This window comes from Oncorhynchus kisutch, unplaced genomic scaffold, assembly GCF_002021735.2.
Source record: "Oncorhynchus kisutch isolate 150728-3 unplaced genomic scaffold, Okis_V2 scaffold700, whole genome shotgun sequence".
Lineage (NCBI taxonomy): Eukaryota > Metazoa > Chordata > Actinopteri > Salmoniformes > Salmonidae > Oncorhynchus > Oncorhynchus kisutch.
In genome coordinates, this window is record NW_022262645.1 from 71,332 (window position 1) to 85,977 (window position 14,646).

Sequence of the window (14,646 nt, forward strand, 5' to 3'; positions counted from 1 at the left end):
TATATTAGTCCTCTGTCCAACCTGACTGTCTAGCTGGTTATATCAGTCACCTGTCCAACCTGACTGTCTCTAGCTGGTTTTATTAGTCACCTGTCCAACCTGACTGCCTGTCTTTTACTGTCTCTAGCTGGTTATATTAGTCACCTGTCCAACCTGACTGTCTCTAGCTGGTTATATTAGTCTTCTGTCCAACCTGACTGTCTCTAGCTAGTTATATTAGTCATCTGTCCAACCTGACTGTCTCTAGCTGGTTATATTAGTCACCTGTCCAACCTTACTGTCTCTAGCTGGTTATATTAGTCACCTGTCCAACCTTACTGTCTCTAGCTGGTTATATTAGTCATCTGTCCAACCTGACTGCTTGTCTTTTACTATCTCTAGCTGGTTATATTAGTCACCTGTCCAACCTGACTGTCTCTAGCTGGTTTTATTAGTCACCTGTCCAACCTGACTGCCTGTCTTTTACTGTCTCTAGCTAGTTATATTAGTCATCTGTCCAACCTGACTGTCTCTAGCTGGTTATATTAGTCATCTGTCCAACCTGACTGTCTCTAGCTGGTTATATTAGTCACCTGTCCAACCTTACTGTCTCTAGCTGGTTATATTAGTCATCTGTCCAACCTGACTGCTTGTCTTTTACTGTCTCTAGCTGGTTATATTAGTCATCTGTCCAACCTGACTGTCTCTAGCTGGTTATATTAGTCATCTGTCCAACCTGACTGCCTGTCTTTTACTGTCTCTAGCTGGTTATATTAGTCATCTGTCCAACCTGACTGTCTCTAGCTGGTTATATTAGTCACCTGTCCAACCAGACTGTCTCTAGCTGGTTATATTAGCCACCTGTCCAACCTGACTGTCTGTCTTTTACTGTCTCTAGCTGGATATATTAGTCCTCTGTCCAACCTGACTGTCTCTAGCTGGTTATATTAGTCATCTGTCCAACCTTACTGTCTCTAGCTGGTTATATTAGTCATCTGTCCAACCTGACTGCCTGTCTTTTACTGTCTCTAGCTGGTTATATTAGTCACCTGTCCAACCTGACTGTCTCTAGCTGGTTATATTAGACCTCTGTCCAACCTGGCTGCCTGTCTTTTACTGTCTCTAGCTGGTTATATTAGTCACCTGTCCAACCTGACTCTCTAGCTGGTTATATTAGTCACCTGTCCAACCTGACTGTCTCTAGCTGGTTATATCAGTGACCTGTCCAGCCTGACTGTCTCTAGCTGGTTATCAGTCACCTGTCCAACCTGACTGTCTTTAGCTGGTTATATTAGTCACCTGTCCAACCTGACTGCCTGTCTTTTACTGTCTCTAGCTGGTTATATTAGTCCTCTGTCCAACCTGACTGTCTAGCTGGTTATATCAGTCACCTGTCCAACCTGACTGTCTCTAGCTGGTTTTATTAGTCACCTGTCCAACCTGACTGCCTGTCTTTTACTGTCTCTAGCTGGTTATATTAGTCACCTGTCCAACCTGACTGTCTCTAGCTGGTTATATTAGTCTTCTGTCCAACCTGACTGTCTCTAGCTAGTTATATTAGTCATCTGTCCAACCTGACTGTCTCTAGCTGGTTATATTAGTCACCTGTCCAACCTTACTGTCTCTAGCTGGTTATATTAGTCATCTGTCCAACCTGACGGCCTGTCTTTTACTGTCTCTAGCTGGTTATATTAGTCATCTGTCCAACCTGCCTGCCTGTCTTTTACTGTCTCTAGCTGGTTATATTAGTCATCTGTCCAACCTGACTGTCTCTAGCTGGTTATATTAGTCACCTGTCCAACCAGACTGTCTCTAGCTGGTTATATTAGCCACCTGTCCAACCTGACTGTCTGTCTTTTACTGTCTCTAGCTGGATATATTAGTCCTCTGTCCAACCTGACTGTCTCTAGCTGGTTATATTAGTCATCTGTCCAACCTTACTGTCTCTAGCTGGTTGTATTAGTCACCTGTCCAACCTAACTGCCTGTCTTTTACAGTCTCTAGCTGGTTATGTTAGTCACCTGTCCAACCCGACTGTCTCTAGCTGGTTATATTAGACCTCTGTCCAACCTGGCTGCCTGTCTTTTACTGTCTCTAGCTGGTTATATTAGTCACCTGTCCAACCTGACTCTCTAGCTGGTTATATTAGTCACCTGTCCAACCTGACTGTCTCTAGCTGGTTATATCAGTGACCTGTCCAGCCTGACTGTCTCTAGCTGGTTATCAGTCACCTGTCCAACCTGACTGTCTTTAGCTGGTTATATTAGTCACCTGTCCAACCTGACTGCCTGTCTTTTACTGTCTCTAGCTGGTTATATTAGTCCTCTGTCCAACCTGACTGCCTGTCTTTTACTGTCTCTAGCTGGTTATATTAGTCATCTGTCCAACCTGACTGTCTAGCTGGTTATATCAGTCACCTGTCCAACCTTACTGTCTCTAGCTGGTTATATTAGTCATCTGTCCAACCTGACTGCTTGTCTTTTACTGTCTCTAGCTGGTTATATCAGTCACCTGTCCAACCTGACTGTCTCTAGCTGGTTTTATTAGTCACCTGTCCAACCTGACTGCCTGTCTTTTACTGTCTCTAGCTAGTTATATTAGTCATCTGTCCAACCTGACTGTCTCTAGCTGGTTATATTAGTCTTCTGTCCAACCTGACTGTCTCTAGCTAGTTATATTAGTCATCTGTCCAACCTGACTGTCTCTAGCTGGTTATATTAGTCACCTGTCCAACCTTACTGTCTCTAGCTGGTTATATTAGTCATCTGTCCAACCTGACTGCTTGTCTTTTACTGTCTCTAGCTGGTTATATTAGTCATCTGTCCAACCTGACTGTCTCTAGCTGGTTATATTAGTCATCTGTCCAACCTGACTGCCTGTCTTTTACTGTCTCTAGCTGGTTATATTAGTCATCTGTCCAACCTGACTGTCTCTAGCTGGTTATATTAGTCACCTGTCCAACCAGACTGTCTCTAGCTGGTTATATTAGCCACCTGTCCAACCTGACTGTCTGTCTTTTACTGTCTCTAGCTGGATATATTAGTCCTCTGTCCAACCTGACTGTCTCTAGCTGGTTATATTAGTCATCTGTCCAACCTTACTGTCTCTAGCTGGTTATATTAGTCATCTGTCCAACCTGACTGCCTGTCTTTTACTGTCTCTAGCTGGTTATATTAGTCACCTGTCCAACCTGACTGTCTCTAGCTGGTTATATTAGACCTCTGTCCAACCTGGCTGCCTGTCTTTTACTGTCTCTAGCTGGTTATATTAGTCACCTGTCCAACCTGACTCTCTAGCTGGTTATATTAGTCACCTGTCCAACCTGACTGTCTCTAGCTGGTTATATCAGTGACCTGTCCAGCCTGACTGTCTCTAGCTGGTTATCAGTCACCTGTCCAACCTGACTGTCTTTAGCTGGTTATATTAGTCACCTGTCCAACCTGACTGCCTGTCTTTTACTGTCTCTAGCTGGTTATATTAGTCCTCTGTCCAACCTGACTGTCTAGCTGGTTATATCAGTCACCTGTCCAACCTGACTGTCTCTAGCTGGTTTTATTAGTCACCTGTCCAACCTGACTGCCTGTCTTTTACTGTCTCTAGCTGGTTATATTAGTCACCTGTCCAACCTGACTGTCTCTAGCTGGTTATATTAGTCTTCTGTCCAACCTGACTGTCTCTAGCTAGTTATATTAGTCATCTGTCCAACCTGACTGTCTCTAGCTGGTTATATTAGTCACCTGTCCAACCTTACTGTCTCTAGCTGGTTATATTAGTCATCTGTCCAACCTGACTGCCTGTCTTTTACTGTCTCTAGCTGGTTATATTAGTCATCTGTCCAACCTGACTGCCTGTCTTTTACTGTCTCTAGCTGGTTATATTAGTCATCTGTCCAACCTGACTGTCTCTAGCTGGTTATATTAGTCACCTGTCCAACCAGACTGTCTCTAGCTGGTTATATTAGCCACCTGTCCAACCTGACTGTCTGTCTTTTACTGTCTCTAGCTGGATATATTAGTCCTCTGTCCAACCTGACTGTCTCTAGCTGGTTATATTAGTCATCTGTCCAACCTTACTGTCTCTAGCTGGTTGTATTAGTCACCTGTCCAACCTAACTGCCTGTCTTTTACAGTCTCTAGCTGGTTATGTTAGTCACCTGTCCAACCCGACTGTCTCTAGCTGGTTATATTAGACCTCTGTCCAACCTGGCTGCCTGTCTTTTACTGTCTCTAGCTGGTTATATTAGTCACCTGTCCAACCTGACTCTCTAGCTGGTTATATTAGTCACCTGTCCAACCTGACTGTCTCTAGCTGGTTATATCAGTGACCTGTCCAGCCTGACTGTCTCTAGCTGGTTATCAGTCACCTGTCCAACCTGACTGTCTTTAGCTGGTTATATTAGTCACCTGTCCAACCTGACTGCCTGTCTTTTACTGTCTCTAGCTGGTTATATTAGTCCTCTGTCCAACCTGACTGCCTGTCTTTTACTGTCTCTAGCTGGTTATATTAGTCATCTGTCCAACCTGACTGTCTAGCTGGTTATATCAGTCACCTGTCCAACCTGACTGTCTCTAGCTGGTTTTATTAGTCACCTGTCCAACCTGACTGCCTGTCTTTTACTGTCTCTAGCTGGTTATATTAGTCACCTGTCCAACCTGACTGTCTCTAGCTGGTTATATTAGTCTTCTGTCCAACCTGACTGTCTCTAGCTAGTTATATTAGTCATCTGTCCAACCTGACTGTCTCTAGCTGGTTATATTAGTCACCTGTCCAACCTTACTGTCTCTAGCTGGTTATATTAGTCATCTGTCCAACCTGACTGCTTGTCTTTTACTGTCTCTAGCTGGTTATATTAGTCATCTGTCCAACCTGACTGTCTCTAGCTGGTTATATTAGTCATCTGTCCAACCTGACTGCCTGTCTTTTACTGTCTCTAGCTGGTTATATTAGTCATCTGTCCAACCTGACTGTCTCTAGCTGGTTATATTAGTCACCTGTCCAACCAGACTGTCTCTAGCTGGTTATATTAGCCACCTGTCCAACCTGACTGTCTGTCTTTTACTGTCTCTAGCTGGATATATTAGTCCTCTGTCCAACCTGACTGTCTCTAGCTGGTTATATTAGTCATCTGTCCAACCTTACTGTCTCTAGCTGGTTATATTAGTCATCTGTCCAACCTGACTGCCTGTCTTTTACTGTCTCTAGCTGGTTATATTAGTCACCTGTCCAACCTGACTGTCTCTAGCTGGTTATATTAGACCTCTGTCCAACCTGGCTGCCTGTCTTTTACTGTCTCTAGCTGGTTATATTAGTCACCTGTCCAACCTGACTCTCTAGCTGGTTATATTAGTCACCTGTCCAACCTGACTGTCTCTAGCTGGTTATATCAGTGACCTGTCCAGCCTGACTGTCTCTAGCTGGTTATCAGTCACCTGTCCAACCTGACTGTCTTTAGCTGGTTATATTAGTCACCTGTCCAACCTGACTGCCTGTCTTTTACTGTTTCTAGCTGGTTATATTAGTCCTCTGTCCAACCTGACTGTCTAGCTGGTTATATCAGTCACCTGTCCAACCTGACTGTCTCTAGCTGGTTTTATTAGTCACCTGTCCAACCTGACTGCCTGTCTTTTACTGTCTCTAGCTGGTTATATTAGTCACCTGTCCAACCTGACTGTCTCTAGCTGGTTATATTAGTCTTCTGTCCAACCTGACTGTCTCTAGCTAGTTATATTAGTCATCTGTCCAACCTGACTGTCTCTAGCTGGTTATATTAGTCACCTGTCCAACCTTACTGTCTCTAGCTGGTTATATTAGTCATCTGTCCAACCTGACTGCCTGTCTTTTACTGTCTCTAGCTGGTTATATTAGTCATCTGTCCAACCTGACTGCCTGTCTTTTACTGTCTCTAGCTGGTTATATTAGTCATCTGTCCAACCTGACTGTCTCTAGCTGGTTATATTAGTCACCTGTCCAACCAGACTGTCTCTAGCTGGTTATATTAGCCACCTGTCCAACCTGACTGTCTGTCTTTTACTGTCTCTAGCTGGATATATTAGTCCTCTGTCCAACCTGACTGTCTCTAGCTGGTTATATTAGTCATCTGTCCAACCTTACTGTCTCTAGCTGGTTGTATTAGTCACCTGTCCAACCTAACTGCCTGTCTTTTACAGTCTCTAGCTGGTTATGTTAGTCACCTGTCCAACCCGACTGTCTCTAGCTGGTTATATTAGTCACCTGTCCAACCTGACTGTCTCTAGCTTGTTATATTAGTCACCTGTCCAACCTGACTGTCTCTAGCTGGTTATATTAGTCACCTGTCCAACCTGACTGTCTCTAGCTGGTTGTATTAGTCACCTGTCCAACCTGACTGCCTGTCTTTTACTGTCTCAAGCTGGTTATATTAGTCACCTGTCCAACCTGACTGCCTGTCTTTTACTGTCTCTAGCTGGTTATATTAGTCACCTGTCTAACCTGACTGCCTGTCTTTTACTGTCTCTAGCTGGTTATATTAGTCACCTGTCCAACCTGACTGTCTCTAGCTGGCTATATTAGTCACCTGTCCAACCTGACTGTCTCTAGCTGGTTATATTAGTCGCCTGTCCAACCTATAAAATATATTTTGATTTGTTTACTCTACAATGTAGGAAATAGTAAAAATAAAGAAAAACCCTGAACTGAGTATGTGTGTCCAAACTTTTAACTGGTACTCTTATATATGGAGGGTTGGAAATGACATTGATAGAAGCCACATTCTATCACAATCTACCACAATCTATCACAATATACCACAATCTATCACAATATACCACAATCTATCACAATATACCACAATCTATCACAATATACCACAATCTATCACAATATACCACAATCTATCACAATATACCACAATCTATCACAATATACCACAATCTATCACAATATACCACAATCTATCACAATATACCACAATCTATCAAATCTATCACAATATACCACAATCTATCACAATAATGTTGTTGTTGCTATGTAATGTTGTAGTTGTGTATTGTTGTTGTTGTTGCTATGTAATGTTGTTATTGTTTTGTAATATTGTTGTTGTTGTGTAATGTTGTTGCTGTGTAATGTTGTTGTAGATCTCAGTAGATGAACTAGAGTCCAGTATCAGTGTTAAGATCAGTAAGGAAGCTGTGATGAGCATCAACAGCCCTGAGAGTCTCTTTACGTCCATTAACGGGAAACTGGAGACCAAGGTGTACATCGCAGGGCTGCCCAACCGCACCGACAGCGTCATCAAACCGGTAAACAGCCCGCTGCCGCAACACCACAACCACAGAACAACCATAGAACAACCACAGAACAACCACACCACAACCACAGAACAACCACAGAACAACCACACCACAACCATAGAACAACCACAGAACAACCACACCACAACCACAGAACAACCATAGAACAACCATACCACAACCATAGAACAACCACAGAACAACCACAGAACAACCATAGAACAACCACAGAACAACCATAGAACAACCACAGAACAACCACAGAACAACCATACCACAACCACAGAACAACCGCAGAACAACCGCAGAACGACCATAAAAACAACGATTCCATAACCGTAAAACAACCATCATACAACCACCTGATGACATTGATGTGACCCCTGTACAGATCAACCCTCGTCTGGACGGGTGTATCCGGGGCTGGAACCTGATGAACCAGGGGGCGTCTGGGGTCAAAGAGGTTATTCAGGAGAAGAAGAGTAAACACTGTTTCCTGCACGTAGAGAGAGGAACCTACTTCACTGGGGCAGGACTGGCTCACTTCAACGTAGACTACAGTGAGTAGTGTACACTAGACTGGCTCACTTCAACGTAGACTACAGTGAGTAGTGTACACTAGACTGGCTCACTTCAACGTAGACTACAGTGAGTAGTGTACACTAGACTGGCTCACTTCCACATAGACTACAGTGAGTAGTGTACACTAGACTGGCTCACTTCAACATAGACTACAGTGAGTAGTGTACACTAGACTGGCTCACTTCAACGTAGACTACAGTGAGTAGTGTACACTAGACTGGCTCACTTCAACATAGACTACAGTGAGTAGTGTACACTAGACTGGCTCACTTCAACATAGACTACAGTGAGTAGTTTACACTAGACTGGCTCACTTCAACATAGACTACAGTGAGTAGTGTACACTAGACTGGCTCACTTCAACATAGACTACAGTGAGTAGTGTACACTAGACTGGCTCACTTCAACATAGACTACAGTGAGTAGTGTACACTAGACTGGCTGACTTCAACAGACTACAGTGAGTAGTGTACACTAGACTGGCTCACTTCAACAGACTACAGTGAGTAGTGTACACTAGACTGGCTCACTTCAACGTAGACTACAGTGAGTAGTGTACACTAGACTGGCTCACTTCAACATAGACTACAGTGAGTAGTGTACACTAGACTGGCTCACTTCAACATAGACTACAGTGAGTAGTTTACACTAGACTGGCTTACTTCAACATAGACTACAGTGAGTAGTGTACACTAGACTGGCTCACTTCAACATAGACTACAGTGAGTAGTGTACACTAGACTGGCTCACTTCAACATAGACTACAGTGAGTAGTGTACACTAGACTGGCTGACTTCAACAGACTACAGTGAGTAGTGTACACTAGACTGGCTCACTTCAACAGACTACAGTGAGTAGTGTACACTAGACTGGCTCACTTCAACATAGACTACAGTGAGTAGTGTACACTAGACTGGCTCACTTCAACGTAGACTACAGTGAGTAGTGTACACTAGACTGGCTCACTTCAACGTAGACTACAGTGAGTAGTGTACACTAGACTGGCTCACTTCAACGTAGACTACAGTGAGTAGTGTACACTAGACTGGCTCACTTCAACGTAGACTACAGTGAGTAGTGTACACTAGACTGACTCACTTCAACGTAGACTACAGTGAGTAGTGTACACTAGACTGGCTCACTTCAACGTAGACTACAGTGACTAGTGTACACTAGACTGGCTCACTTCAACATAGACTACAGTGAGTAGTGTACACTAGACTGGCTGACTTCAACAGACTACAGTGAGTAGTGTACACTAGACTGGCTCACTTCAACGTAGACTACAGTGAGTAGTGTACACTAGACTGGCTCACTTCAACGTAGACTACAGTGAGTAGTGTACACTAGACTGGCTCACTTCAACGTAGACTACAGTGAGTAGTGTACACTAGACTGGCTCACTTCAACGTAGACTACAGTGAGTAGTGTACACTAGACTGGCTCACTTCAACGTAGACTACAGTGACTAGTGTACACTAGACTGGCTCACTTCAACATAGACTACAGTGTGTAGTGTACACTACTATAATAGTGGACTATATATATTCTACTATAGTGGACTATATATATTCTACTACTATAGTGGACTATATATATTCTACTACTATAGTGGACTATATATATTCTACTATAGTGGACTATATATATTCTACTATAGTGGACTATATATATTCTACTACTACAGTGGACTATATATATTCTACTACTATAGTGGACTATATATATTCTACTATAGTGGACTATATATATTCTACTACAGTGGACTATATATATTCTACTACTATAGTGGACTATATATATTCTACTACTATAATGGACTATATATATTCTACTACTATAGTGGACTATATATATTCTACTATAGTGGACTATATATATTCTACTACAACAGTGAACTATATATATTCTACTATAATGGACTATATATATTCTACTACAGTGGACTATATATATTCTACTACAGTGGACTATATATATTCTACTACTACAGTGGACTATATATATTCTACTACTATAGTGGACTATATATATTCTACTACTATAGTGGACTATATATATTCTACTATAGTGGACTATATATATTCTACTACTACAGTGGACTATATATATTCTACTACTACAGTGGACTATATATATTCTACTACTATAGTGGACTATATATATTCTACTACTATAGTGGACTATATATATTCTACTACTATAGTGGACTATATATATTCTACTATAGTGGACTATATATATTCTACTACTACAGTGGACTATATATATTCTACTACTACAGTGGACTATATATACAGTGCCTTGCGAAAGTATTCAGCCCCCTTGAACTTTGCGACCTTTTGCCACATTTCAGGCTTCAAACATAAAGATATAAAACTGTATTTTTTTGTGAGGAATCAACAACAAGTGGGACACAATCATGAAGTGGAACGACATTTATTGGATATTTCAAACTTTTTTAACAAATCAAAAACTGAAAAATTGGGCGTGCAAAATTATTCAGCCCCCTTAAGTTAATACTTTGTAGCGCCACCTTTTGCTGCGATTACGGCTGTAAGTCGCTTGGGGTATGTCTCTATCAGTTTTGCACATCGAGAGACTGAAATGTTTTCCCATTCCTCCTTGCAAAACAGCTCGAGCTCAGTGAGGTTGGATGGAGAGCATTTGTGAACAGCAGTTTTCAGTTCTTTCCACAGATTCTCGATTGGATTCAGGTCTGGACTTTGACTTGGCCATTCTAACACCTGGATATGTTTATTTTTGAACCATTCCATTGTAGATTTTGCTTTATGTTTTGGATCATTGTCTTGTTGGAAGACAAATCTCCGTCCCAGTCTCAGGTCTTTTGCAGACTCCATCAGGTTTTCTTCCAGAATGGTCCTGTATTTGGCTCCATCCATCTTCCCATCCATTTTAACCATCTTCCCTGTCCCTGCTGAAGAAAAGCAGGCCCAAACCATGATGCTGCCACCACCATGTTTGACAGTGGGGATGGTGTGTTCAGGGTGATGAGCTGTGTTGCTTTTACGCCAAACATAATGTTTTGCATTGTTGCCAAAAAGTTCAATGTTGGTTTCATCTGACCAGAGCACCTTCTTCCACATGTTTGGTGTGTCTCCCAGGTGGCTTGTGGCAAACTTTAAACGACACTTTTTATGGATATCTTTAAGAAATGGCTTTCTTTTTGCCACTCTTCCATAAAGGCCAGATTTGTGCAATATACGACTGATTGTTGTCCTATGGACAGAGTCTCCCACCTCAGCTGTAGATCTCTGCAGTTCATCCTTGGCTGCATCTCTGATCAGTCTTCTCCTTGTATGAGCTGAAAGTTTAGAGGGACGGCCAGGTCTTGGTAGATTTGCAGTGGTCTGATACTCCTTCCATTTCAATATAATCGCTTGCACAGTGCAGGTGCATTTATACGGAGACTTGATTACACACAGGTGGATTGTATTTATCATCATTAGTCATTTAGGTCAACATTGGATCATTCAGAGATCCTCACTGAACTTCTGGAGAGAGTTTCCTAGCACTGAAAGTAAAGGGGCTGAATAATTTTGCACGCCCAATTTTTCAGTTTTTGATTTGTTAAAAAAGTTTGAAATATCCAATAAATGTTGTTCCACTTCATGATTGTGTCCCACTTGTTGTTGATTCTTCACAAAAAATACAGTTTTATATCTTTATGTTTGAAGCCTGAAATGTGGCAAAAGGTCGCAAAGTTCAAGGGGGCCAATACTTTCGCAAGGCACTGTATTCTACTACTATAGTGGACTGGCTCACTTCAACATAGACTACAGTGAGTAGTGTACACTAGACTGGCTCACTTCAACATAGACTACAGTGACTAGTGTACACTAGACTGGCTCACTTCAACATAGACTACAGTGTGTAGTGTACACTACTATAATAGTGGACTATATATATTCTACTATTACAGTGTGAGGTGTGTGTGTGTGTGTGTGTGTGTGTGTGTGTGTGTGTGTGTGTGTGTGTGTGTGTGTGTGTGTGTGTGTGTGTGTGTGTGTGTGCGTGCGTACGTGTGTGTGTGTAGGGGAGTCAGGGAGCTGGAGGGTGGCTCTGAAGATGCATATCCGTCCGTCCAGCAGTACAGGAGTCCTCTTCGCTCTGGTCCTCAACGATACCGTCCCCCTGTCTGTCGCCGTGGTTACACAAGGACCTGACGAAGCTGTGAGTTCAGCAACGATCCCCATGCACACACACACACACACACACACACACACACACACACACACACACACACACACACACACACACACACACACACACACACACACACACACACACACACACACACCCATCACCTCTCCCCCTCCTTTCTCCAGGACCTGCAGGTGTTCCTGGATGGAGTGTCCGTGGCAACGCTGCAGTCGTTGATGTTGTGTTACCCGGACCGTCTGTCTGTAGAACTGACTGTCACCCCCACTAGCCTGGAGATCGTCGCCAACACCTCCACCTGGTCCTACAGCCTCCCTGACGGGGCGCTGGATCGACTCAACAACACAATGATGACACACTCTGTCAGGACATGTATAGGAGGACTTCCAGGTAACTAGCTAGTTACTAACTAACTAAACACAATGATGACACACTCTGTCAGGACATGTATAGAAGGACTTCCAGGTAACTAGCTAGTTACTAACTAACTAAACACAATGATGACACACTCTGTCAGGACATGTATAGGAGGACTTCCAGGTAACTAGCTAGTTACTAACTAACTAAACACAATGATGACACACTCTGTCAGGACATGTATAGGAGGACTTCCAGGTAACTAGCTAGTTACTAACTAACTAAACACAATGATGACACACTCTGTCAGGACATGTATAGGAGGACTTCCAGGTAACTAGCTAGTAGCTCATTAGGCACAGGACTTCCAGGTAACTAGCTAGTAGCTCATTAGCCACAGGACTGCCAGGTAACTAGCTAGTAGCTCATTAGCCACAGGACTGCCAGGTAACTAGCTAGTAGCTCATTAGCCACAGGACTTCCAGGTAACTAGCTAGTAGCTCATTAGCCACAGGACTGCCAGGTAACTAGCTAGTAGCTCATTAGCCACAGGACTGCCAGGTAACTAGCTAGTAGCTCATTAGCCACAGGACTGCCAGGTTGGGGAAACTGACTAACGTAGTCCATATTTCAGAACTGATTCAGATTTCATTGATGACGTGTGAAACCACAAGTGTTTCTGGGTATTTAATCACTCCGTTCGTCTCCAGATGAGGTCCCAGTCTCCGCCACCCCAGTGACAGCCTACTACCACGGCTGTATGGACGTCACCGTCAACGCTCGACTGTTAGACTTCGATGAGGCAGACAGTAAACACAACAGCATTAAGTCCCACTCCTGTCCCCCTGTCTCGCCCCCCCAAGACACTCTCTGACGACCCCCCCCACCACCACTCACCCTACAGGAAGTGACCTCACAGCCAGGTCGACCAATCACCACACATCTCTGTCCTGAGGCCCACATCTGTGTATATGATCCTCTACCTAATGATTAGGAGGAGGGGGAGGGAGGGGGGTAGGGGGAGAGGAAGGGAGGGAAGAAAGGAGTGGGGGAGGGAGAGAGGGAAGAAAGGGGGAGGGAGGGGGGAGTGGAAGGGAGACGGGGGAGGGAGAGATGATGGGTGGACTTGCACAATGCAGTCATTTCTGTTTATTTAGTTTCCTGCACTCTTTGTTAGACTGTTTTTGAAGGTTTCATATTTTTCATTGGACACATTGCCCTCACCCTCACCATCACCCTCACCATCACCCCACCATGGTTTGTATTGCCGTGAAATAAACACCAGGCTCTGTTCCTGTGAAGAAGAGGAGTTACCAAAACATGTTGCCATGGACACTGACTGTTCCAGCATCACTGGTTCTGTTGCCATAGACACGGACTGTTCCAGCATCACTTGTTCTGTTGCCATAGACACTGACTGTTCTAGCATCACTGGTTCTGTTGCCATAGACACTGACTGTTCCAGCATCACTTGTTCTGTTGCCATAGACACTGACTGTTCCAGCATCACTGGTTCTGTTTCCATAGACACGGACTAATCCAGCATTACTTGTTCTGTTGCCATAGACACTGACTGTTCCAGCATCACTGGTTCTGTTGCCTTAGACACGGACTAATCCAGCATTACTTGTTCTGTTGCCATAGACACTGACTGTTCCAGCATCACTGGTTCTGTTGCCAGGGGTTCCATAGACATGTAGTGAAACAGCTGAGCTCTGGAAGGTTCTGATACAGTGGACCTGGGATACATGGTTCTGGTATATACAGTCGGAAGTTTACATACACTTAGGTTGGAGTCATTAAAACTTGTTTTTCAACCACTCCACAAATGTCTTGTTAACAAACTATAGTTTTGGCAAGTCGGTTAGGACATCTACTTTGTGTATGACACACACAATTTTTCCAACAATTGTTAAAAGACAGATTATTTAACTTATAATTCACTCTATCACAATTCCAGTGGGTCAGAAGTTTACATACACTAAGTTGACCGTGCCTTTAAACAGCTTGGAAAATTCCAGAAAATGTCAAGGCTTTAGAAGCTTCTGATTGGCTAATTGACATAATTTGAGTCAATTGGAGGTGTATTTTAAGGTATTTTACCTTCAAACTCAGTGCCTCTTTGCTTGACCTCATGGGAAAATCTAAAGAAATCAGGCAAGACATCAGAAAAAAAATGTAGACCTCCACAAGTCTGGTTCATCCTTGGGAGCAATTTCCAAACGTCTGAAGGTACCATGTTCATCTGTACAAACAATAGTACGCTAGCATAAACACC

At 43.2% G+C, this 14,646-nt stretch overlaps 1 protein-coding gene across 1 annotated transcript in view; it reads left to right on the top strand.

Annotated features, from left to right (window-relative positions):
• LOC116361467 (vitamin K-dependent protein S-like) overlaps positions 1-14,191 on the top strand; it is a 64,689-nt gene extending 50,498 nt beyond the window's left edge. The window contains 5 exon segments of the mRNA XM_031815924.1: positions 7,092-7,256; positions 7,639-7,807; positions 11,887-12,023; positions 12,179-12,401; positions 13,079-14,191. Coding sequence (XP_031671784.1) covers positions 7,092-7,256; positions 7,639-7,807; positions 11,887-12,023; positions 12,179-12,401; positions 13,079-13,242 — 858 coding nt within the window. The 3' untranslated portion in view covers positions 13,243-14,191.
• Positions 14,192-14,646: the final 455 nt, after the last annotated feature.